Genomic DNA, 22,751 nt, shown 5'->3' with positions numbered 1-22,751 from the left:
TATATTATATTCAGGTTCTGGATGGCTTGGGCAATCCCACATGACATTAGGTTGATTAAAGTACCTCAGTAGTATGATCTTGTTCCCTGTCTGACTTTTCTTATCTATTTATACAGTAACCTGTACATTTTTACTTTGATCTAATGATCTGTAGAAAATTTTTAAAAAATTCTTTGTATCCTTCAAAGAGCAAAATATCCCTTGGGAAATTTATCGTAAAATGGATTAACTTCCTTTGCCTGACATAAAAACCTATTTCTTAACCTTTCCTGCCTAGTCTGTCTTTACTGAACATGTTTAATTTGAAACAAAAACAGAAATTGCTGGAAAATCTCAGCAGGTTTGGCAACATCTCTCTTTTCATGGTAATTAGCAATCTGTTTCCTCTTCATCTTTAATAAATGCTGAAATTATTGATCCCGGCGTCCATTAAAGTGTCTCTGTTCTTTCCTTGCAATTACATACTACTCTCCTTGCGTTGCTCCCTTGACAGCCTCTCTTGATTTTTGGGAAATGTCAGTTAATCATAGAGGTTGAAACCTATTTTATCCACAGCTAATACAAAACATTTGAAAATTTGACATAACCAGCTAGAAAACTGAAAAATGCCACCCAAGAAAAGGTGTGAATTTGGCAGATAGACCAGTTTTTGCTATGGTTTTACAGAGGAATGTTTTAAGTGTACTTATTGCAGCCTCTTAGATTTGTGAAGGGAAGAAAACAAGTTGGCTTCATTAACCACATTTGGTGTAATAGTCGTATCCTCCTCAATACTGTAGTTTTAGGCAGTTGATTGTGGATTTTCTATCCACGCTTTACTATTTTGAGAGCCACTCTCTGAACAAGGAAGTGTGAAAGCAGCTGGGCTGCACTTAGAGTTGGTTGGGGGGTGGGGGGGGGTTGGTGGTGGCGGTGGTGGTGTGGGTGGCTGGTGGTAGGTGGGCGGTGCAGTGGGGGTAGGTGGGTAGGACTGGTCATCACTGTATGAGTTATTGCAAGTTGAGAATTTTCACATTTTGGCAGAGATTTCCTGGGGACTAAAATTTCAGTTTGTAACAGTAATAAATTCGGAGTTGTGGACCATTGAAAAAAAAACTATGTATAAAACTCCTCTGTCAAAAACAAAGATGGCTGTCTCAATTACACGATAAATAATGGCCAATCTCAGAAATAATGCGAAAGGAATAAAAAAAACTTATGCTGAATAACATGAAAAGAAAATGATTAAAATCTCCTTTTAAAGTGTCTAAACATTAGATAAAAGCCAATACATCTTATCTGGGAGAATCCTTTATTTATAAAAATGCTTTTCTTCTGAGGACCAGGAAAAAAAAAATTGATCATACCTTGTACTTGCCATGTTTAACTTAATCGTAAAGAGCATCAACTAAGACGATCCTTCTGCAGTTACCCCAGATGATTTAGGCAGTGAAATAACATCAGAGAGGCCGGTATTCCATCACCAAGTCACCCTTTATTTACATGTGAAAAGTCCTTAACACTGATCTGTCTGTCTTAGAGCCAGCTCTCAGAGTGAACAGAACCTCTGACACTCCTGCTTTTATCTGTCAGCTAGAGCTCCCTGGTTAGACCATGTTCAGAGCCCCAATCAGGAAACTCTTATTCTGTGAGGTCCATCTTGCTGACCTTGTTCCAGTCACTACAGCCCTCCAATCTGAATCTGAGGACCTAGGCCAGTTCTTTCTTCTGTAGCTCCTCCTGTGGTCTTTTAGCTCTGGGCCAGATTCCTCCAATTCTACCTCTGATACAGGTGGTGTGTAATGCACAGCAGCTCACTTCTTGCACCTGGAGAGTCTCCACGTAAATTCATTCCCCTCTTCAAGTGGCACAGACATCACGGTAGCAACATATGCTGCATCCATCTCAGATTCTGAGATGTCTTCAACGATTGACGGAGATAGAAACCCATGGGTTCCAGAACAGTCAAAAAAGCTCTTGAGGAGCCAGACACGTTTGCTCCTGCACCATTTATGAGTTTGCAGCTTTCATATTGTCCATGTGCATGTTCAGGACCATCATACCTACCCGAACTTTATGCATCACTGGACCTGACCTCACATCAACCAAACCTCTTACTCATGCAGTACTGTTCCCATGGTTCCTACACCAAATTTCGTCCCCTGAAGTAAGTTGTCTGCCTCACTTAGTGGAGTCTTCTGTTCACCACTAGTGTTCCTGATGCCGTTTCACCTGTCACCTTTCCAGGTCCATGAAGATCAGATTTTATCCGGTATGGAGCCTTCTCCCTGTTAGCTTCTGTGCTGGGGCTATCCCTGTAGTTACAAAATGGGTTGTCCTATAATCAAATAGGAACTGGGACAGTTTGGTATCTAGTGAAGTTGTAGGCTGTTTTTTTTTTTAAAAAAGCCTGCCTTCAAAGTTTGGACTGCTGTTTCTTCCAGACCATTGGATGATGGATGATATGGAGCTGTCTTTATTTGATGAAGACCATTTGACTTCAGGAAATACTCAAATTCTGTGCCGGTAAACGATGCTCTTTATCTATGATCAGCACTTCTGGGAGTCCATGTATTGCCGAAGATGTACACACTTTTTCTTTAATTGTCCTCGTGTTTGACAAATGAACTCTATGCATGTTCAGCCATTTTGAGTGGGTGCCCACATTCACTACGAGCATACAGCCCATGAAAGGATCTGCATAGTCAACACGTAACCGAGTCCAGTGTTTACCCAGCCATTCTCACAGATGTGGGGGAGCTGCTGGTGGTACGTTTTGTTCTTGTTTGCACTCTGGGCACTGCTTCACCAATGCAGCTATGTCTGCATCCACTCCTGGCCACTGATATATCTTCTCGCCAACATCTTCATTTTGGAAACATCTGGATGACCCTGATGGAGTTCAACTAGTATTTGGCTGTGACCTGTGCTCAGGACAATCTCTCTTGCTGCCCATAATAACATGCCATCCTCAATGATGATTTGGTCTCTCCAGGTCCAGAAAAGTTTCAGTTCTGTTTGTGATGGCTCTTTGTTTTCCCCATCACCACCAACTTTTCAGTTTTGCCAGACTGGATCTTCCTGTGTCCAAAATCTGATATTGTCAGCTGTGACTAGAAGTGTGTCCAGAAAATTTAAAACCATTATGGACTCATCCAGTGGCGGTACCATCAGCAGTGTATCTGCCAGTGCGAGGCAGCTTAATGCATAAGTATTTGCTACTTGGCCTCCCAGACAACACTCCAACTTGTAATTATACACACATAGTATTAGAGACCACCGCTGAATTCGGCTTGAGGCTGTGGGCAGCACTGCCCTGTCTCCTTCAAGCTAGCCAGGGTGTGTGGTCCATCATATTACAAATTTATGCCCATAATTATATCAGTGGAACTTCTTGACTCCAAATATGACTGCCAAACCTTCCTTCTCTATCTGGGCATATGTATACTCTGTATAATCAAAAGTCCTGGATGCATATGCTGTTGGGCAGTCCCTTCTGTTGAGCCAGCTATGAAGCATAGTTAATCTCAGATCTTGCTTGGGGTCATTGTGTGCCAACACCTTAGAAGATAGATGTTTCTTAATTTTCCTGAAAACACTGGCTTGGCTACATGCCTGTTTCAAAGGCTGACCCTCTTTTAAGAGTTAATACAAAGGCATCAGGATGGAAGCAAAGCTATGTTTGAACTATCTGTAATAGTTCACCAGCCCAAGTAAAGATCTAAACTCCAGTATTGACATGGGAGCTGGGTACCTTTGATCGCCCTAAGTTTATCTTGCAACGGATATAACTGGTCTTGTCAATTCTGTAGCCCATGTATATCATTTGGGGTGTCTGGAACACACATTCTTCCCTTCTAAGGCATTCACGTGCCTGGGAGAAACATCTATGTCCAAGTTCTCTAAGTGCTACCGATTGGTCTTCCCTATTATTAACATGTCATCAAGATAAATGGCAATCTGCATAGACCTTATAAAATGTCTCCATTGTCCACTGAAAAATTGCACAAGCTGACAATACCCCAAACAGTAATATCGTATGTTAGTACAAACCGTTATGGGTATTAATTATAGCATTCTTCTGGGAATCCTCATCCAAACACAGTTGCAAGTACACATGGTTCATGTCCAGCTTCGTGAAGGACAGCAACCCAACCAACTTTGCATCTAAATCCTCTGAGTGAGGGTTCGGATATTTAACCAGCTGTGCAAATTGGTTTACTGTTTGTTTAAAATCCCCGCAAAGCAAACTGACCTGTTGGGCTTCACAATTGGTACAACTGGTGTTGCCCATTCCATAACCTGGTCAGGTTTGATGATTCACTTTCCAGCCATCTGATTTCTCCTTCTACTTTTGCAGATAAGGCAAATGGCTCTGGGCAGGCCTTGCAGAATCGTGGAGTTGCTTCCTGGTCAACATGCAAGGTGGCCTTGGCTCCTTTGATAGCCCCTTGACCTTCCTGAAAAACTTGCAGGTATTTAATTAGGACATCACTCAGGCAGTAATTTTCTAATCATAAAATTTTGAACCGATCAAGGCGAATCTTTCTCAACCAATTTTACCTCATCAAACTTGGGCTCAGGCCTTTTACTACAATCAGTGGTAACTGAGCCAGCTGCTTCTCATAAGAGGTAACAAGGTGTAGAGCTGGATGAACGCAGCAGCCAAGCAGTATCAGAGGAGCAGGAAGGCTGATGTTGCAGTCCTCTGACTAGAAGTGTGTCCAGAAAATTTAAAACCATTATGGACTCATTCCAGTGGCGGTACCATCAGCAGTGTACCTGCCAGTGCGAGGCAGCTTAATGCATAAGTATTTGCTACTTGGCCTACCAGACAAAATTTCTGAAGAAGGGTCTTGGCCCGAAACATCAGCCTTCCTGCTCCTCTGATGCTGCTTGGCCTGCTGTATTCATCCAGCTCTACATCTTGTTATCCCAGATTCTCCAGCATCTGCAGTTCCTACTTTCTCTGTTTCTCATAAGAAACTGAAATCAAAGTTGTACCCTTAATCTATAAAGGTTCTCTGGTATAGGTTCTCAGTCTAGCCCTAGTCTTGCACAAAATTAAGGGTTGGACCTTAAGACTTGGATTTCAGAACGAATTTTGTTAAAGACTGGTTCAGCGATTACTGAAATGGATGTGCTGGTATCGACCTCCATTAGAGCAGGGTGAGCAGATTCAATAAATGTGGAGGTGGAAAACCACAGCAGGTCAGGCAGCATCCAAGGAGCAGGGAAGTTTCCTGCCAAAACCCTTCATCAGGGCATGCTTTTCATCTGCCCAATGTCATTTGCCTGGAAGAGATGATGCATACTTTCCACATATTGGGGCCAGTCTTTGATGGCAAGATTGAACGAGTCAAGCTACCCAAATAACAGCATGATGCTAGAAATGCTTACCCCAGCTCAAAGATGACTGTTGCGAGCAAATTTCTGCAGAACTGTGCTTTTTTCATGTCACCACTGCTATAGCTCCACAGAGTCTGGTATCCTGTCACCAAGTAACCTTTATTTACATGTGGAAAATCCTTGACGCTGATCGAGCTGTCACAGAATAGAAGCTCTGACACTCTTGTTTATATCCATTAACCAGTGCTCCCTGATTGAACGAAATTGACAGCTCCAATCACAGAGCTATACAATACAGTCACACAAGACAGCACAATACTTGTTGCTGAATGACTTTAAGTTAAGCTCAGGCACTGTGTTTATGGTTGGTTGCCACGAAAGTACCTGTACATAGTAAATGAAAGATGTATTCTGGTTGCAGCACATGGTAGCACTTCTTAAAATTGATTAATGGGTTGTGAGTTTTCCTGGTCAGGCCAGCATCCTAGTTGCCCTTCAGAAGGTGTTGGAGAGATGCTTTCTCACGCCAGAGCCCTCTAACAGTAGATAGACCCACATTGCCTTTCAGGAGGGAGTTCTGGAACCTTGACCCAACAATAATGAAGAAATAGAAAAATATTTACAAGTCAGGATGGTGAGTGGTTTGGATGTGAACTTACAAGTGATAGTGTTCTCATATATCTGCTGTTCTTGCCCTTTTAGATGATGGTGATCATGCGTTTAGAAGATGATGTCTAAGGAGCTTTGGTGAATTTCTTCGTCACAACTTGTAGGTGGTACACAGTGCAGATACGGAATGCTTGTGGTGGAAGTAATGAATGTTATGGATGTGGTGCCAATCAAACAAACAGCTTTGTCCTGGATGGCATCAAGCTTCTTGAGTGTTATTCAAACTGCACTTATCTGGGCAAATAGGGACTATTCCATCACACTCATGAATTGTGCCTTATAGATGGTAGGTAGGCTTTGGGGAATCAAGAGGTGAATCTCTCACTGCAGGATTCATAACCTCTGAATTGCTTTCAAAGCCACAGTACTTATATGGCTTGTCCAGTTCAGTTTCTGGCCAGTGGTAACTTCCAGAATGTGGGACATTCAGCAGTAGTATTGCCATTGAATATTAAAGGGCAATTTTTATTTTTTTTTGGTGATTGTAATTGCCTGTCACTGTATCGTATGAATGTTACTTACCATTTATCAGCTCAAACATGGATGTGGTCCAGGTCGCACTGCATTTGATCGTAGACCATTTCAGTATCTGAGCAGTTGACAATGGTGCAACACTGTGCAATCATCTGTATATCTCTACTTCTGAATGAACAGTAACAGAAGACATCCTCCAAAAGTACTAAAATTGCCAATGGGGTAACAGACAAAAGAGCGTATTTACAGCTATATCGTGCATTTCTGGAGCCCTTCTGAGGGATGGGGACTGGAGGAGAATCTCATCTTTCCATAGAGGGTGCTCCAAACTACACAACTGTGATTGTAACTCCCCTATCAGATCACCCAAGGGTTGGCTCGGAAATCTGGGAAGAGGATATAAAATTGAGTGGTGTGACAGAGGGTGTAGCATCCACCGCCTTCCTGCTGGCATGGTAACGAATATGGCACCTCTATTCTCCCACCTGACTTTACGTATCTGACTGCTCTTAGGTCACTTGGAGCTGTCACTAGTATTTTACAGTGGTGGATCGGCAGCTTATCACATGGGGGCCCTCCTAATAGATGATCGTGCAGCAAGCACATTTTTCTGCCTGCTGGCAGATTCCTCCGTCCTTGCCAATCATTGCCAGTTACTTGAGTACTCTCAGTAGCCACTGTTCGTGGTGATACTGTTGTATTTATAAGTCACTGGTCATTTGATTGACTAGTAGTCCTCAGGGTAAAACATTTTCACTTAAAGGGGCAGATGTCTCGTCAGCAGGCAGTTATTTACCTGATCAACACAGAATGTAGCAGGGGCTTCCATGAACAATGGAGGTGGGGAATCTCCTCACTCGATGGGTTCATAACAATCTGACTCATGCTTCTGTGTACCACATGGTCTTTAAAATATATGCAGTGAATGGAAAGGAAACAGATAGCCATGAAGGTAAGTTCCACAGTTTTGTCTCCGTAGAGATAGCTGCAGCAGTTCAATGTTATCATATGAATAGTGAAAGTTCGTGGGCCAGTAGGTTCATAATAAAACAGAGAAGTCAAGGAAGGGAAAGGAACAGTCAGAGATGAACCAGGTTAAGGTGAAAAAGGATAGAATTTGGAAGTTAAATGATTTTTTTCCAGTACTGGATGAGAGCAGGAAGTTGTATTGATATAAGAAAACAAAGTGTGAAGCTGGATGAACACAGCAGGCCAAGCAGCATCTCAGGAGCACAAAAGCTGATGTCGTGGGCCTAGACCCTTCATCAGAGAGCTCTGATGAAGGGTCTAGGCCCGAAACGTCGGCTTTTGTGCTCCTGAGATGCTGCTTGGCCTGCTGTGTTCATCCAGCTTCACACTTTGTTATCTTGGATTCTCCAGCATCTGCAGTTCCCATTATCACAGTTGTATTGATATAGTCATCGGTGCACCAGAAATAAAGTGTGAAAAGGGATCCCAGGGTAGGACTGGAACAAGGTATACTCCACAAAGCTCACAACAAGACAGGCATAACAAGGGCTTATGTGGGTAAACATGGCCACTCTTCTTATTTGGACAAAGTGAGACAACTTAATAGAGAAATTTTTCAATGTAAAGACTGAAACTTCAGTTTTTGTCTGTCTTTTTTTAAAATGATGAATCATAATGAGATAGAACAGTTCCAAAACCAGTATTTTGCAAGTACAGCTGCATGTTTTGAAAAGCAATTATCCTGACACTAGTGGCAAACATGGTGTATAGAACTTTTGGAATGTCCAGGAATTGAAATTTGGGTTGCAGATAAACTGGAGTTGAGTCCTTGTGTTTAGATGCAGCCTCAGTTATTAATGAAAAAGTTGATTGATCTGTGGACTAGTGACCAGTTATTGATGGCAAAGGCCTTTTACCTGCCAACAACATTCTCATTGGTTCATACATAACTGAATATCTTGGAGCTGGGAACAAGATAGAACTCACCACCAGCTCAGATCTTTCTTTGAGAGACAAAAGTGAATATTGGACTGCTGGAAAGTGACACTGGAGAAGAAATATGGAGAGCAAAGAAATGGCTGAGGAACTGATTACATACTTTACGTGAGACTTCATGGTGGAAGATATGAGTGATATCCGAAAAATTCAAGAGAATGGGGGGTGTGGGGTGGGGGATGCAGAGGTGAACATGGTGATCAGCACCAAGAGAAGTTGCTAGAAAAACTGAAAGGTCTGAAGGTGGATATATCACCTGGACCAGATGGACTACACCCCAGAGTACTGAAGGAGATAGCTGGATAGATAGTGGAGGCGATAGCCGTGGTCTTTCAGGAATCACTGGAGTCAAGGAAGTTCTGATAGGACTGGAAAATCACTAATGTAACTAACCCACCTACCTGTTTAAGAAGGGAGTAAGGCAAAAGACAGGAAATTACAGGATGATTAGCTTGACCTCACTTGTTGGTAAGATTTTGGAGTCCATTATGAAGGATGACATTTCTGAAATAGTTGGAAATGCATGGTTAAATAGGGCGAAGTCAGCATGGTTTCGTGAAGGGGCGGTCATGCCAGATAAATCTGTTTGAATTCTTTGAGGAGGGAATGAGCAGGTTAGACCAAGGAGAGCCAATAGATGTTATCTACCTGGACATCCAGAAGGCCTTTGACAAAGTGCCAAACAGGAGGCTGCTGACTAAAGTAAGAACATAAGCATTAGGAGCAGGAGTAGGCCATCTGGCCCCTTGAGCCTGCCCCACCATTTACTTAGATCATGGCTGATCTTTTTGAGACTCAGCTCCACTTACCCGCCCACTCACCATACCCTTAATTCCTTTACTGTTCAAAACTTTATCTAGCCTTGCCTTAAAAACATTCAGTGAGATAGCTTCAACTGCTTCACTGGGCAGGGAATTCCACAGATTCACAACCCTTTGGGTGAAGAAGTTCCTCCTGACCTAAGTCCTACATCTGCTTCCCTTTACTTTGAGGCGATGCCTTCTAGTCCTAGTTTCACCTGCTAGCAGAAACAACGTCCCTGCCTCCACCTTATCTGTTCTGTTCATAATCTGATATGTTTTAATAAGATCTCCCCTTATTCTTCTGAATTCCAATGAGCATAATCCCAGTCCACTCAGTGTGTCCTCATTAGCCAATCCTCTCAACTCTGGAATCAGCCGAGTGAATCTTCTCTGCACCCCCTCCAGTGCTAGTATATTTCTCCTCAAGTAAGGAGATCAGAACTGCACACACTACTCCAGATGTGGCCTCACCAGGACCCTATACAGCTGCAGCATAGCCTCCCTGTTTTTAAACTCCATCCCTGTAGCAATGGCAGACAAAATTCCATTTGCCTTTTTAATTACCTGCTATCCTACTTTTAGCGATTTACACACAAGGACACCCAAGTCCCTCTGCACGGCAGCGTTCTGCAATTTTGTACCATTTAAAACATAGTCCATTTTGCTGTTATTCCTACCAAAATGTATGACATCACACTGATCAAGATTGTACTCCATCTGCCAGACCTTTGCCCACTCACTTAGACTATCTGTATTCCTCTGCAGACTTTCAGTGTCTTCTGCACATTTTGCTCTACCACTCACCTTTGTGTCATCTGCAAATTTTGACATACCACACTTAGTCCCTAACTCCAAATCATCTATGTAAATTGTGAATAATTGCGGTCCCAACACTGATCCCTGAGGCACACCACTAGGCACTGACTGCCAACCAGAAAAACACCCATTTACCCCTACTCTTTGCTTTCTACTGGTCAACCAATCCTCTATCCATGCCAATACATTATCTGTACTGCCGTGCAACTTTATCTTATGTAGCATCCTTTGGTGTGGCACCTTGTCAAATGCCTTCTGGAAATCCAGAAAAACCACATCCACAGGTTCCCTATTGTCCACCATGCAAGTAACGTCCTCAAAGAATTCCACCAAATTAGTTAAACATGACCTACCCTTCATGAACCCATGCTGGGTATTCCCAATGGGACAATTTATATTCAGATGTCTTGCTATCTCTTCCTTAAAGATAGATTCAGGCATTTTCCCCACTTCCGAAGTTAAGCTAACTGGCCTGTAGTTACCCGCTTTTTGTCTACTTCCTTTTTTAAACAGTGGTTCACATTGGCTGTTTTCCAGTCTGTGGGAACCACCCCAGAGTCCAGTGAATTTTAGTAAATAATTACTAGTGCATTTGCTATTTCACCCATCACCTTTTAGTACCCTGGCATGCATTTCATCAGTGCCAGGAGACTTGTCTACCTTTAGCTGCATTAGCTTGCCCAGCACTGCCTCCTTAGGGATGATGATAGTTTCTAGATCCTCACCTGCTATAACGTTCTTGCCAGAAGTTATGTTATTTGTGTCTTCCACAGTGAAGACCAACACCAAAAAACTGTTTAATGTCTCAGCTGTTTCCTCATTCCCAGTTATTAAATTGGCCTTCTCCTCCTCTAAAGGACCAATGTTTACCTTCTCCACTCTTGTACGATTTACATATTTAAAGAAACTTTTCCTGTCTCTTTTTATATTTTGAGCTAGTTTACTCTCATAATCTATCTTACCTTTGTTTATAACTTTCTTTGTGGCTTTCTGTTGGCCTTTAAAGATTTTCCAGTCTACTAGTTTCCCACTATTCTTTGCTTTTTTGTACGTGTTTTTTTTCGATCTGATACTTTACTTCCTTAGACAACCATGGCTGGTTCTCTCTTTTCCTACAATTCTTCCTTATCACTGGAATATACTCTGCTGAGCACTGTGAAAAATCGCTTTGAAAGTCCTCCATTGTTCCTCAATTGACCCACCATAAAGTTTTTGCTCCCATTTTACCTTAGCTAACTCCTCCCTCATTCCTTCATAGTCTCCTTTGTTTAAGCACCGGACATAGGTACTAGATTTACTGGACTTAACTGAATTTAAGGGCCCATGGTGATAGAGGCAAGGTACTAGCATGAATAGAAGTTTGGCTGTCTGGCAGAAAGCGGAGAGTAGGGATAAAAGGGTCCTTCGTAGAATGGCAGCCGGTGACTAGTTATAGAAACATAGAAGATAGGAGCAGGAGGAGGCTATTTCACCCTTTGAGCCTGCCGTGCCATTCTTTACAGTCATGGCTGATTGTCCAACTCAGTAGCCTAATCCTGCTTTCTCAGTATGGCCTTTGATACTATTTGCTCCAAGTGCTCCATCTAGTCACCACTTCAATACATTTAATGTTTTTGCATCAGCTACTTCCTGTGGTAATGAATTCCACAGGCTCACCACTCGTTGGGTGAAGAAACATCCCCTCATCTCCTCTTAAATCATCTACCCTGAATCCTGATACTGTGACCCCTGGTTCTGGACACACCCACCATCAGGAACATCCTCCTTGCATCTACCCTCTCCAGTCCTGTTAGAATTTTATAAGCCTGTATGAGATTCCCCCTCATTCGTCTGCTCTCCAGCAAAAACAATCCCAACCTAGTCGATCTCCCTTCATGTGTCAGACCTGCCATCTCCAGAATCGGCCTGGTAAACTTACATTGCACTCCCTCAAGAGTAGCAGCATTCTTCCTCAGAAAAAGAGACCAAAACTGCACACAATATTATAGGTGTGGCCTCACTAAGTCCATGTGTAATTGCAACAAATCCCTGCTCCCGTACCTGAAACCTCTGACAACATACCATTTGCCTTCTTTACTACCTGCTACACCTTCATGCTTACCTTCAGCTAATGGTGCACAAGGACGCCCAGGTCCTGCTGCACATTTCCCTGTCCCAGTTTATAGCCATTCAAGTAGTAATCTGTCTGCTTGTTTTTGCTTCCAAAGTGAATAACCTCACATTTATCCAAATTATACTGCATCTGCCATTGATTTGCCCACTCGCCCATATGTTGAGATCTTGCTGAAGAATTTCTGCATCCTCGTCACAGTTCACCCTTCCACCCAACTTGGAATCATCTGTAAACTTGGAGATATTACATTTTATTCCCTCATCCAAATCGTTACTATATTGTGAATAGCAAGGGATCTCAGCACCAGTCCCTGTGGCACCCTACGAGTTACTGACTGCCAGTTTGAAAAGGACCCATTAATTCCGACTCTTTATTTCCTCTCTGCCAACCAGTTTCTTATCCATCTCAATACACTTTCCCCAATCCCATGAGCTTTAATCTTGCGCTTTAATCCCTAATGTGAGACTTTGTCAAACAATTTCTGAAAGTCCACTTAAAGGCTTCAAAGGGCCGAAGGAAGGACAAGCTGCCTGACACCTTTCTTACTTCTGTAATATGAGGCTAGGATGGGTAGAAATGCTGAGCTGACAACCTGCTTTATATGTTCTCCAAGCCTAGCTACAGATACTGAAGGCTGTGAAAATGACCTCATCCTTTCAACATCTGGTGTCTGATGTCTTGGCTTTTATTACGGCACAGGCAGAAGCCACCTAACACTTGAATTCTGCAGTAGAATTGCAGACTGCAGTTGTAAGATTGGAATATGTTGCCATGCAGTCCTTGCTCGTTGCAGTGCTGCTACCATCGTGACTCTGAATGTCAGTACTTCAGGGGGCGTGCCAGCTTTCACAGCAGTTCAGTATCTATCCTCCAGTAGATTACTAGGATTCATGAGACACCACCTTGGGGGAAATGCACAGATCCACTGTTCTCTCTCAGAAGGACAACATTCATGATCCTATTACTACTGCTTTGCCAGTACTCCTACTGATGTCCCTTAGCTAGCCAGTCCAGACTGCTTCACACATGCTGAGGTGATGCAATTTGAAGCCAGGCTGTTACTGCCCACAGCCGTTCAAGGGTGTCTTGTAAGGCCATCTGCAGTTTCTCCAATGAAAGTCAGAACTTCTACCAGCCATGTGGATAGCACATTGAGAGAGAGCCAGAGATTCTCAGATTTCACTGAACTCCATGGAAAAGGACAGCACCATTCCCTTCTGACTGTCAAAATTTTGAGAGCTTCTCCAACAGCACAGTATATGTTGTTTCCACTAAAAATCAAAGTACCTCACCTGAAAGTCCACAATGACATTGGACGTTGATAATGGCAGATACCAAAACAGCATTACATTTTGTGTGATGTTACAATCTGTTCACTGTAAACATCTCTCGTATAAGCATGACAACAATTGCCCCTTGAAGCATGACAACCAGCATGAGTCTCACCAAAAGTGCCAGAAGGAAATCTGCCATCAATGTGAGCATCTCTGGATTCCCGTAACACCGACACCAGCAGCAGTGTAGAGACTGACCCTGCTGTTCTATTGTTTTACATTTACCAATTTCTCAATTTAATGTTAAAAGCATTTTTACTAAATAACCTTATTGTGTTTCTTCCTCAAATTCAAATATGTTTTATATTTAAATTTAAAAATTATGTATGAAATAAAGGACCTAGGCGTAAGGGTAGGTCATTCAACATTTTGAGCCTACTCGAAGCCCACTGCTACTCGCTGGAATCATAGCTGATGTGGTTTCCGGCGCAACAACGTGTTCCTGTCTTGACTGTAGAATCCCTTGAACTATCATTATTATATGTGGGAAAATGTGATGACATAGGAATTTAACACCAAATCATAAATTCTCTCCAGAAGGGAGACAGAGAGGGTTCAATTTACATTAGTCTTTACAGATGTTTTGTATGTGTTCCAATGTTTTCTTGCTATTTTCAATTATCTGTCCTTTTTAGGTGATGTACAAAAACATTCATGTCATTCATAACTTTAAACCCACATTGCTGCCTCTTTTAAGAGCGTCTTGCAGCTTTGGCTCAAGCAAAACAAGAAACAGACTGTGAAATTTGGGGAGAGCCCTTACCATGAATAATTGTTCCTCTAGTACAGTTATGGCAGTGAGTGAATCTGAGAGTTTCCAGGTCAAATAGCTGCAATAAACCTCTAAGTCAAAGTGACCATTTTTATCAAAGATTGTCTTTCTTTCAAAATATGTCAGCTGCAGACAACCAAAGCAACAGCTGTTGTACCCAAATGATATGTTTCCTCCTCCCTTCCCCTTCAACTCACCTGCTAGCTCTCAGGTGAAATCATGTTTACTTTTACTGCAGTACTTTTTCTGATAGTGGTTTGCCCTTTCGAACACCGGTTTTACTCTGGGGTTTTACTTGAAGGTTTGTTGATATCTGTGGTCTGTTAATGCACATTGAGACACAAGCAGACCTCAATAATGACATCAGCAGATGGACTTATTTTTGGAAGACATGACTGACAATGATTTTGATAGTTTTGGTAGAAACATTGTTGCACGTTGTCATTGCCATTCTGTTGGATTAAACTGTTGTTCCTCCATATCCGCGAGGTTTCTGTTCCAGAAAACCCCTGGGAATTATGATGTTTGTGAATGCGTAACTCATTAAAAATAGGTTAAATATAGTTCAAAATTGCAGGTATGCAATTTTTGCCCACGAATGTTGATTTTTGGTGTTATTTATTTTTAGCTGCAGAGGGTGAATTCACAATTTCAGAGGATTCAGAGGATTTACTTTAACAAATGTCTGCAAGGATGTTAACGAGGCTCATTTATGATCAATCCACCACTCTATTAATTTGCCAGACTGATTTTTATTGCTTTTCTGCTGCAAGTATATACGTAATTGTGTTAATTAGATGGCATACCAGTCTGTTTGTTTATATTGTAGTCTTGGCTTCAGTCGTATGGATACATCCCTCAAGGTGGCTTACGAATGTCCACGATGAGATCAGCGCAGACACTCTCCAGTGCCATTGCTAACATGCAGAGGTTCTACGGAATTCAAGTAACAGGGGAACTGGATGAAAACACAAAACTGTAAGAGTTTGCTTTCAGTCTTAGACCAGCCTATGAACAGCACCCAGATACATGTCACCTTCAACAAAGCACAATAACACAAGATGTTTGATCTTTGGTAAAAGAATTGCCAAATGGCTCAGTACAGAACTCCCGCCATATTATGTTATTGCTTCACAACATACAATTTTCACTCTTTCAGTGAGGCATGAGCAGCATGGACAAAATGAGTATTTGTTGTTTATACCTAATTTACCTTGATGAAGTGCAAGTGAGTTGCTTTCTTGAACTGATGCCATCCATTTGGTTTAGGTACACTATAGTACTGTTCAGAAGGGAACCTAAGGCTTTTTGCCCAGTAACAGTAAAGGAATAATGACATAAGTACAAGGTAAGATCATGTGTGGCTTGGAAGGGAACTTCCAAGTGGCGGTGTTCCCATGCATTGGCTGCTCTTGTCTTTCAGGATTTTAGAGGCCTTGGGGTTAGAAGGTGCCTCCCATCTCCAAGATCATCACTATCAGGACCAGAAAATTCAAACCACAGTCATCAATTTTGATAATTGTATTCAAGGAAGAATTTGACCATCTTAAGCAAAAGCATTCTTTTTGACATGCAATTTCATTTTGCAGTAGAGATTCCTGCACCTTTGTTTTAATTAGTTATTATGAACTCGATTCCGTATGATGCGTTTTAAATGTGTGTCTTCTGTTTGTATGGCACAAGCAGACTGGCTACGTTATTTACGGCTCCCAGCATTTTACAAAAAGATAGTGTCTGCATTCCTTCTGAATGTGACCAAAACAAAATCAGTGTCTTCATCTCTTAATACATTTTTATAAGATACCTGTTTCTATTATTACAAGATTGGATATTGTACTTTAATTCTTGAAGATGCTCCCAGATCAACAGTTCCAAGTAAAATAAGTGAGCAGAGATTGGCAAATGGCCTTACAATGGTTTTGCTCATTTGATAAAGAGTTATTTGTGGATTGCAGTGGATGCTGGTTGAAATGTGCACTGATTCTGTAGTTGTCATGGAACATTGTGTTAATGTTTAAAATAGTTCAAATGAAATATTATTACAAAGGGCTATTTGCTGCCCAGGAAAAGATGAGATGCTTCTAGATATTGTTTTAGTGATTGGAATGGAATCTAACTTCCAGCCATCCTGTTCTGTGAGTGTGCTTTGTGCAGAATTAACATGAATGTTTTGTTTCAGTAACTTTATGTTGAAATGCCTGCTTTGAACCGGCAGTTATTTGCTTTATTATTTTGAGTTATGCAGAACCTTGCTGAGTTTGTTTTTATAAATTTGTTCTTGGGATGCCTCACTGGCTAGACCAAAATGTATTGCCTATCCCTAATTGCCCTGGAGAAGGTTGTGGCAAGCTGATTTCTTAAACTGCTGCAGGCTCTAAGGTGGAGTGCAAGCCGCAGAAATGTGAGGTGATGCGTTTTGGAATGACTGTCAAGACAAGGGAGTATGCATTGAATGGTAGGGCACTTGGAAGCACAAAGGATCAGGAGAATCTTCATGTGCATGTCCATAGATTCTTGAGGCTGTAGGAAAGGTAGATGGTTAAGAAGGCATGCAGGCTGCTTGCCTTCATTAATTAAGGCATTGAATACAGGAGCAAAGAGGTTATGTTGGAGCTGTATGTAATTTAGTTATACTGCAGCCTGAGTACTATGTGCAGTTCTGATCACCGTGATCTAGGAAGGATGTGATTGGACTGGAGAGAGTGCAGAAGAGGTTCACTAGGATGTTGTGTGGGCCGGGGGGAGTTAATGATGAGGCAAGATTAAATAGGGATTGTGTTGTTTTCCTCAGAACTGAGAAGGCTGAGTGGGCATCTTATCGAGGTGTACAAAGTTCTCTGGTGGAGAGGAGGGGTTTGTGGGAGGCAGCGACATGGAAAGGATAGGTGAGAAGAAACATTTCCTCTTAGTAGAGGGATTTGTAACCAGGATCACAGTTTTAAGTTGAGGAGCAGGAGGCTTAGAGGAGATTTTTAGGAAAATCTTTTTCACCCAGACAGATGTAGATATCTGGAACTCACTCCCTGAAAGAATGGCGGAGGTGGGAACCCTAATGACTTTGAAGAACTCTTCAAATGAATACTTGTAACATGCAAGGCAGTGGGCCAAGACTTGAAAAGTAGGCTTAGAATAGATGGATGTTTGATGGCCGGTGTGAGCATGAAGGGCCAAAGGGCCTCTCTCCATGTTCTATGACTCTGTCACTGTTTCTGTATCTGAAGAGTCAGAAATTGTGTTGAACATTGTGTAATCTTCAGTGAACATTCCAGTTCCTGACCTTTACCACCTTGATGAAGCATCTGAAGAGAGATTGGACCGAACTAACTGAGGAATGCCTGTAGTCGTGTCTTGGGGCTGTTAGTATCACTGGTTTAATCTGTATCTAGTTAGCTTCTAATTGTTTTTATTTCAACTTTAAATGTTTAGTGAATTTACAAGATAAAACAAGAAATGTTTCTAATGAATGCAACATTTTCCAATAACATGCATTCAATATAAGCATCAAGGACTGCCAGAACAAAGCATAATACAGTCAAAATATCTAAACAGTAGTTTCTGTTCCCAGTCTCAAATAAGTTTGGCAAGTCAGACAGGAAGATTTGTTGCTCCATTTCAACCTCTTTCAGCACGATGAGGTGTTTTTCTCCATTTGCCATCATCCCCCACACCCACTGCCACCTCAATCGCGACTGCGACACACCAGATGTAGGCAACCTCAGCCTGCATTGTTATATGAATTAGCTTTATTGCCACGTGTACTCAAATGAATATAGTGAAAAGTTCACAGTCACCGCATTACAGCGCCATCTTAGGTACAGAGGTACCTGGCTACAGATATGTAAGATCAAATTCTTAGCAAACAGCAAAAATGTAGAAAGGTACAAAAAGGCAAAAAAATAAATAGTCCAGCATTGTAGGTCATAGGAATAAATTAGAAAAATAAGAAAGTAAAAAGTTCAGAATATCAGTCTTTCTGACCCCGTCCATGCCAGCATCTAGCCTCAAGGGAGCTTCCACACTTCACCGCCAGTTGTGCCAGACCCACCAACATAGGGGTTGCCCAACTTTAGATATCATCTCTTCACCGCTGGGCCCACTTCACTGATGCTGCTGAACCTACACTTGCCCCGCAACCAAGAACCTCTGGCTCCACTGTCAGCCCAGGGTCCCACTGGACCACAAGTCCCTCCTTGGCTGCAGATGTTGCTTTGCTGGCGCTGCCATCGCCAGTTCTGAACACTGGGAGAACAACCCCACCACCACTGGCTCCCTGAGTACTGGAAGGATGATTTTGCTGCTGCCATTGATCCCAAACGATGGAAGTATCAGTGAAACAACAGATCCTGGGGCAGCCTGTCTTTGCTGAAAATAAGGAAGTGAGACAGTTTAGTATTAAACTTTTAAATCTTGTCAGAGGTCCATTGTCTCATATACAATCTGCATTGAAAGTGCAGAAAAATTCCTAACACAGTTCAGCGTTTTTCCATGTTGCTTCCTTGACTGATGCTACAGCAAGTGTCCTAAGTAGTATCACCTAATTTTGCTCCCATAAGATTGTGAGCACAATCTTTCCAGTAGGGATCCTGTCAGAAAACTACTCTACATGCATTATGAGTCCCAATCAGGGCATGTAGATCAAGGCATCAGCCGGAAACCCAATCCTTAACCTTACCAGTGGTGAATTCAAGCCTTTGAAGATATAAGCCAGAGGGAAATCCAATTCGAAGTGTTCAAGCATCAATGTTAAGTAAGTTCAACTGCTATCAGGCTATCTAGAAAGCTTTAATCTTATCAATGTGAGCAAACGCAGTTAGGAACAGAAAACATATTCAGGGTGGCCTGAACAAACAAGCACCATCATCAATTTTGATTGCGGACAGGATGTAGTTGTCACTTCAACTTTTGTTTCATTAACCCCTGCCAGATGGATGAAGAAACCCCGCTGTGGTGTTCCTGACAACTTTGGTTCAGAAATCAAGGCAAACCTGCGTCGTAAACGGTATGCCCTCACAGGGCAAAAGTGGAACCGGGACCATGTCACATTCAGGTAAGGAACTCCGACAACCTAAAATCTCATTAAAGGATTATGGTGTTGCATATTGCAACATCTGCTTATGTGTGTGAGTCTGTCCACAGTCAACTCTTTAAAATCTCATGTGTTCCATCTGAGCAGGAGGCATCATATTTTTATGTTTGATTTATGTGCACAATATCTTTCTTCAAAACTTATGCTAAGATTTGAGGTACCAAATTAATGTTGTCACTATTTCTTCACGCAGTATTCAAAACTATACACCCAAAGTGGGGGAGCTTAAGTCATACCAGGCCATCCGGAAGGCTTTTGCAGTCTGGCAGAAAGTTACACCATTAACCTTTGAGGAGATTCCTTATTATGATATTCGATATGGCCGCAGAAAGAATGCAGACATCATGGTCTTCTTTGCCTCTGGTTTCCATGGGGACAGTTCTCCATTTGATGGTGAGGGTGGTTTCCTTGCTCATGCCTACTTCCCTGGCCCTGGAATGGGTGGTGACACACATTTTGATTCAGATGAGCCCTGGACACTGGATAACATTAACCTTCAGGGTAAGAGTATTTGTTTTTGTTTCTCTCTCAGATGTGAAAGAAAATAGTGAACTGTAAATAGGCTTTGTGATAGCCCCTACAAGGTCAATGGGGAATTCCAAATAACTTGCTTGTGGAAGTGCCTCTCTGATGAAGGGTCTAGGCCCGAAACGTCAGCTTTTGTGCTCCTGAGATGCTGCTTGGCCCGCTGTGTTCACCCAGCTTCACACTTTGTTAACTTCCTTGTGGAGCTCATTGGATATCAATTCCCTTGGTAACAGGCAATGGCTTGTCCAGCTGGAACTCATCACCTGAGCCCTTAATAAGTTTTTAATAATTAACCATTTAAAAAAGTTTAAAACAATAAAGTAGGACCCAGCGGGACCCTGTTGTGGCATAGTGGTATTGTCCCTGTCCCAGGATCGGAAGGCTTGCTTTCAAGTCCTATCTGCTTCAGAGATGTGTAATAACATCTCTGAACAGGTTGATTAGAAAAATAGGTTAAATAAAAAAAACAAAATCACTCAGTATTTGCATTGACCATAATGGGGTTTGCTTTGAAATACTCAGTTGGATACACAGGTGTTTTGAGGGGGCCCTATTTTGGTGCATTGCTCATGCCCCTAACCGTGGACCAGAGAAGCCTGGGTTCAAGTCCCACCTGCACTAGAGGTGTGTAATAGCATGTATGAACAGACTGGTTAGAAAAATAAGTTAAATAAAAGTTAAATATTTTTTAAAAATTAAAACAGGCCCAGTAGCAGTCTTTGCAATATTTAATTGGCTACATGGGTGATTACTGTTGGTGATTAGTAATTTACAGCATAACACAGCCATGTGATTTTGGTGATCGGAAAGTTGTTCAGTTGTGTTTGATAACACTTCTGGGTAGAAATATGAAAAAAACTCAGTAACGGGCTTTGCATGTAAATATTTAATTGGCTGCACAAGTGATTACTGGTTGTGGTTAGTGATTTACAAAAAAAAGCAGTCACAGTGATTTTGGTGGTGGGATGCTGCCCAGTTATGTGTGATACTGCTTTTGGTTAGAGATAAAAAAATGCAGACCCAGTGGGTATATTTGTGCCCAGGTATTCCTGGAGAGGGAGCACACGATGTCCTGTCTTTAATGCTGTCATGTCTTTAGAGAAAGGTGGGCACTGCAGGGGATATCCTGCATTATTTGCCCATCCAACTCCATTTTGATTTAGCCTCTTCCCACTCTCCCTAGCTCTCCATCAGTTTTGATAGTTTGCATTACCCTTAACAGGCTTTGCCCATAAATTATTCAATTAGAAACACATGTGATCGGTGGTGATTAATAAAAGACTTTAAAATATTTAATAAAAGGTTCATTTGTGTATAAGAGCATACTTCTGTATGTAAAAATAAAAAAAACGCAGGCCTGGGGTGGATCCACGGAACTGTTTGAATCAGGCTGGGGCTAGTTGACAGAATGCAGAGCTGGGCTGAGAAATGGCAGACGGAGTTCAACATGGATAAATGAGAAGTGATGCATTTTGGAAGGTCGAACTTAAATGCTGAATATAGGATTAAAGGCAGGATTCTCGGCAGTGTGGAGGAACAGCGGGATCTTGGTGTTCAAGTGCATAGCTCCCTCAAAGTTGCCACCCAGGTGGATAAGGTTGTTAAGAAAGCATATGGTGTTTTGGCTTTCATTAACAGGGGGTTGAGTTTAAGAGCCGCGAGGTTATGCTGCAGCTCTACAAGACCCTGGTGAGACCACACTTGGAATATTGTGTCCAGTTCTGGTCGCCCTATTATAGGAAAGATGTGGAAGCTTTGGAGAGGGTGCAAAGGAGATTTACCAGGATGCTGCCTGGACTGGAGGGCTTGTCTTACGAGGAGAGGTTGACTGAGCTCGGACTTTTGTCTCTAGAGAGAAGGAGGAAGAGAGGTGACCTGATTGAGGTGTACAAGGTAATGAGAGGCATGGATAGAGTCGATAGCCAGAGACTTTTCCCCAGGGCAGGATTGACTGCCACGAGGGGTCATAGTTTTAAGATGTTAGGAGGAAGATATAGAGGAGACGTCAGAGGGAGGTTCTTCACCCAGAGAGTTGTGAGCGCATGGAATAGTTTACCAGTGGTAGTCGTGGAAGCGGAGTCATTAGTGACATTTAAGCGACTGCTGGACATGCACATGGACAGCAGTGAATTGAGGGGAATGTAGGTTAGGTTATTTTAGTTTTGGATTAGGATTATTACACGGCACAACATCGTGGACCGAAGGGCCTGTACTGTGCTGTACTTTTCTATGCTCTAAGTCTGTGTACACCATGAGGAGTGACTGTATTTTGGTGTCAAAAATAAACCCTGTTCCTTTCCAGTTTGGCTTCCTGAGTTATTACAGGCTTAAGGTTCAATCATCTTATTTCTCTCAGATTACCTCCTTGTCCTCAGTGTGTTCAGTTTCCATTTTAGCATCTTGTCACTGTTACCAGCTATTAGGGGTAGCACAGTGGTTCAGTGGCTAGCACTGCTGCCTCACAGCACCAGGGTCCTAGGTTCAATTCTAACCTCAGGCAACTGTCTGTGTGGAGTTTGCACATTCTCCCCATATTAGTCTGGGTTTCCTCCCACAGTCCAAAGATGTGCTGTACTGTTCTATGTTCTATGTGCAGGCTAGATGGACTGGCCATGCTAAATTGCCCATAGTGTTCAGGGGTGTTTATTTAAGAGGGTGGGTTGAATGGGATGCTCTGAGGGTCAGTGTGGGCTTGTTGGGCTGAAGGGCCTGTTTCCACACTGTAGGGATTCTGTGAATTTCAACGGAATTAATTACAATTATGGTCCTTCTTCATTCTTTCCTCTTGTATAATCTCTCTGACCTTATTCTTGGACAACCTATTGATCCTGCAATCCATGAAGCCTATAGATTTAGGTCTATC

The 22,751-nt window shown here is 42.2% G+C and overlaps 1 protein-coding gene across 5 annotated transcripts in view; it reads left to right on the top strand.

The window, feature by feature from the left end:
* Positions 1–22,751, top strand: part of mmp15b (matrix metallopeptidase 15b) — a 173,963-nt gene that overhangs the window by 107,879 nt on the left and 43,333 nt on the right. For 3 of the 5 annotated variants that reach the window (XM_059651610.1, XM_059651608.1, XM_059651612.1), the window contains 3 exons: positions 15,104–15,252; positions 19,199–19,321; positions 19,554–19,861. In XM_059651610.1, coding sequence (XP_059507593.1) covers positions 15,149–15,252; positions 19,199–19,321; positions 19,554–19,861 — 535 coding nt within the window. In that variant the 5' untranslated portion in view covers positions 15,104–15,148. Of the gene's footprint in view, positions 1–4,339; positions 4,455–6,030; positions 6,098–15,103; positions 15,253–19,198; positions 19,322–19,553; positions 19,862–22,751 lie in introns of those variants that run through there. The other 2 variants (XM_059651609.1, XM_059651611.1) reach the window with 2 other exon arrangements.

The sequence above is a fragment of the Stegostoma tigrinum genome, chromosome 16 (genome assembly GCF_030684315.1).
Source record: "Stegostoma tigrinum isolate sSteTig4 chromosome 16, sSteTig4.hap1, whole genome shotgun sequence".
NCBI lineage: Eukaryota > Metazoa > Chordata > Chondrichthyes > Orectolobiformes > Stegostomatidae > Stegostoma > Stegostoma tigrinum.
The sequence above is the reverse complement of the archived record's forward strand: the minus strand, read 5'-3'. Positions and strand labels throughout refer to the sequence as shown.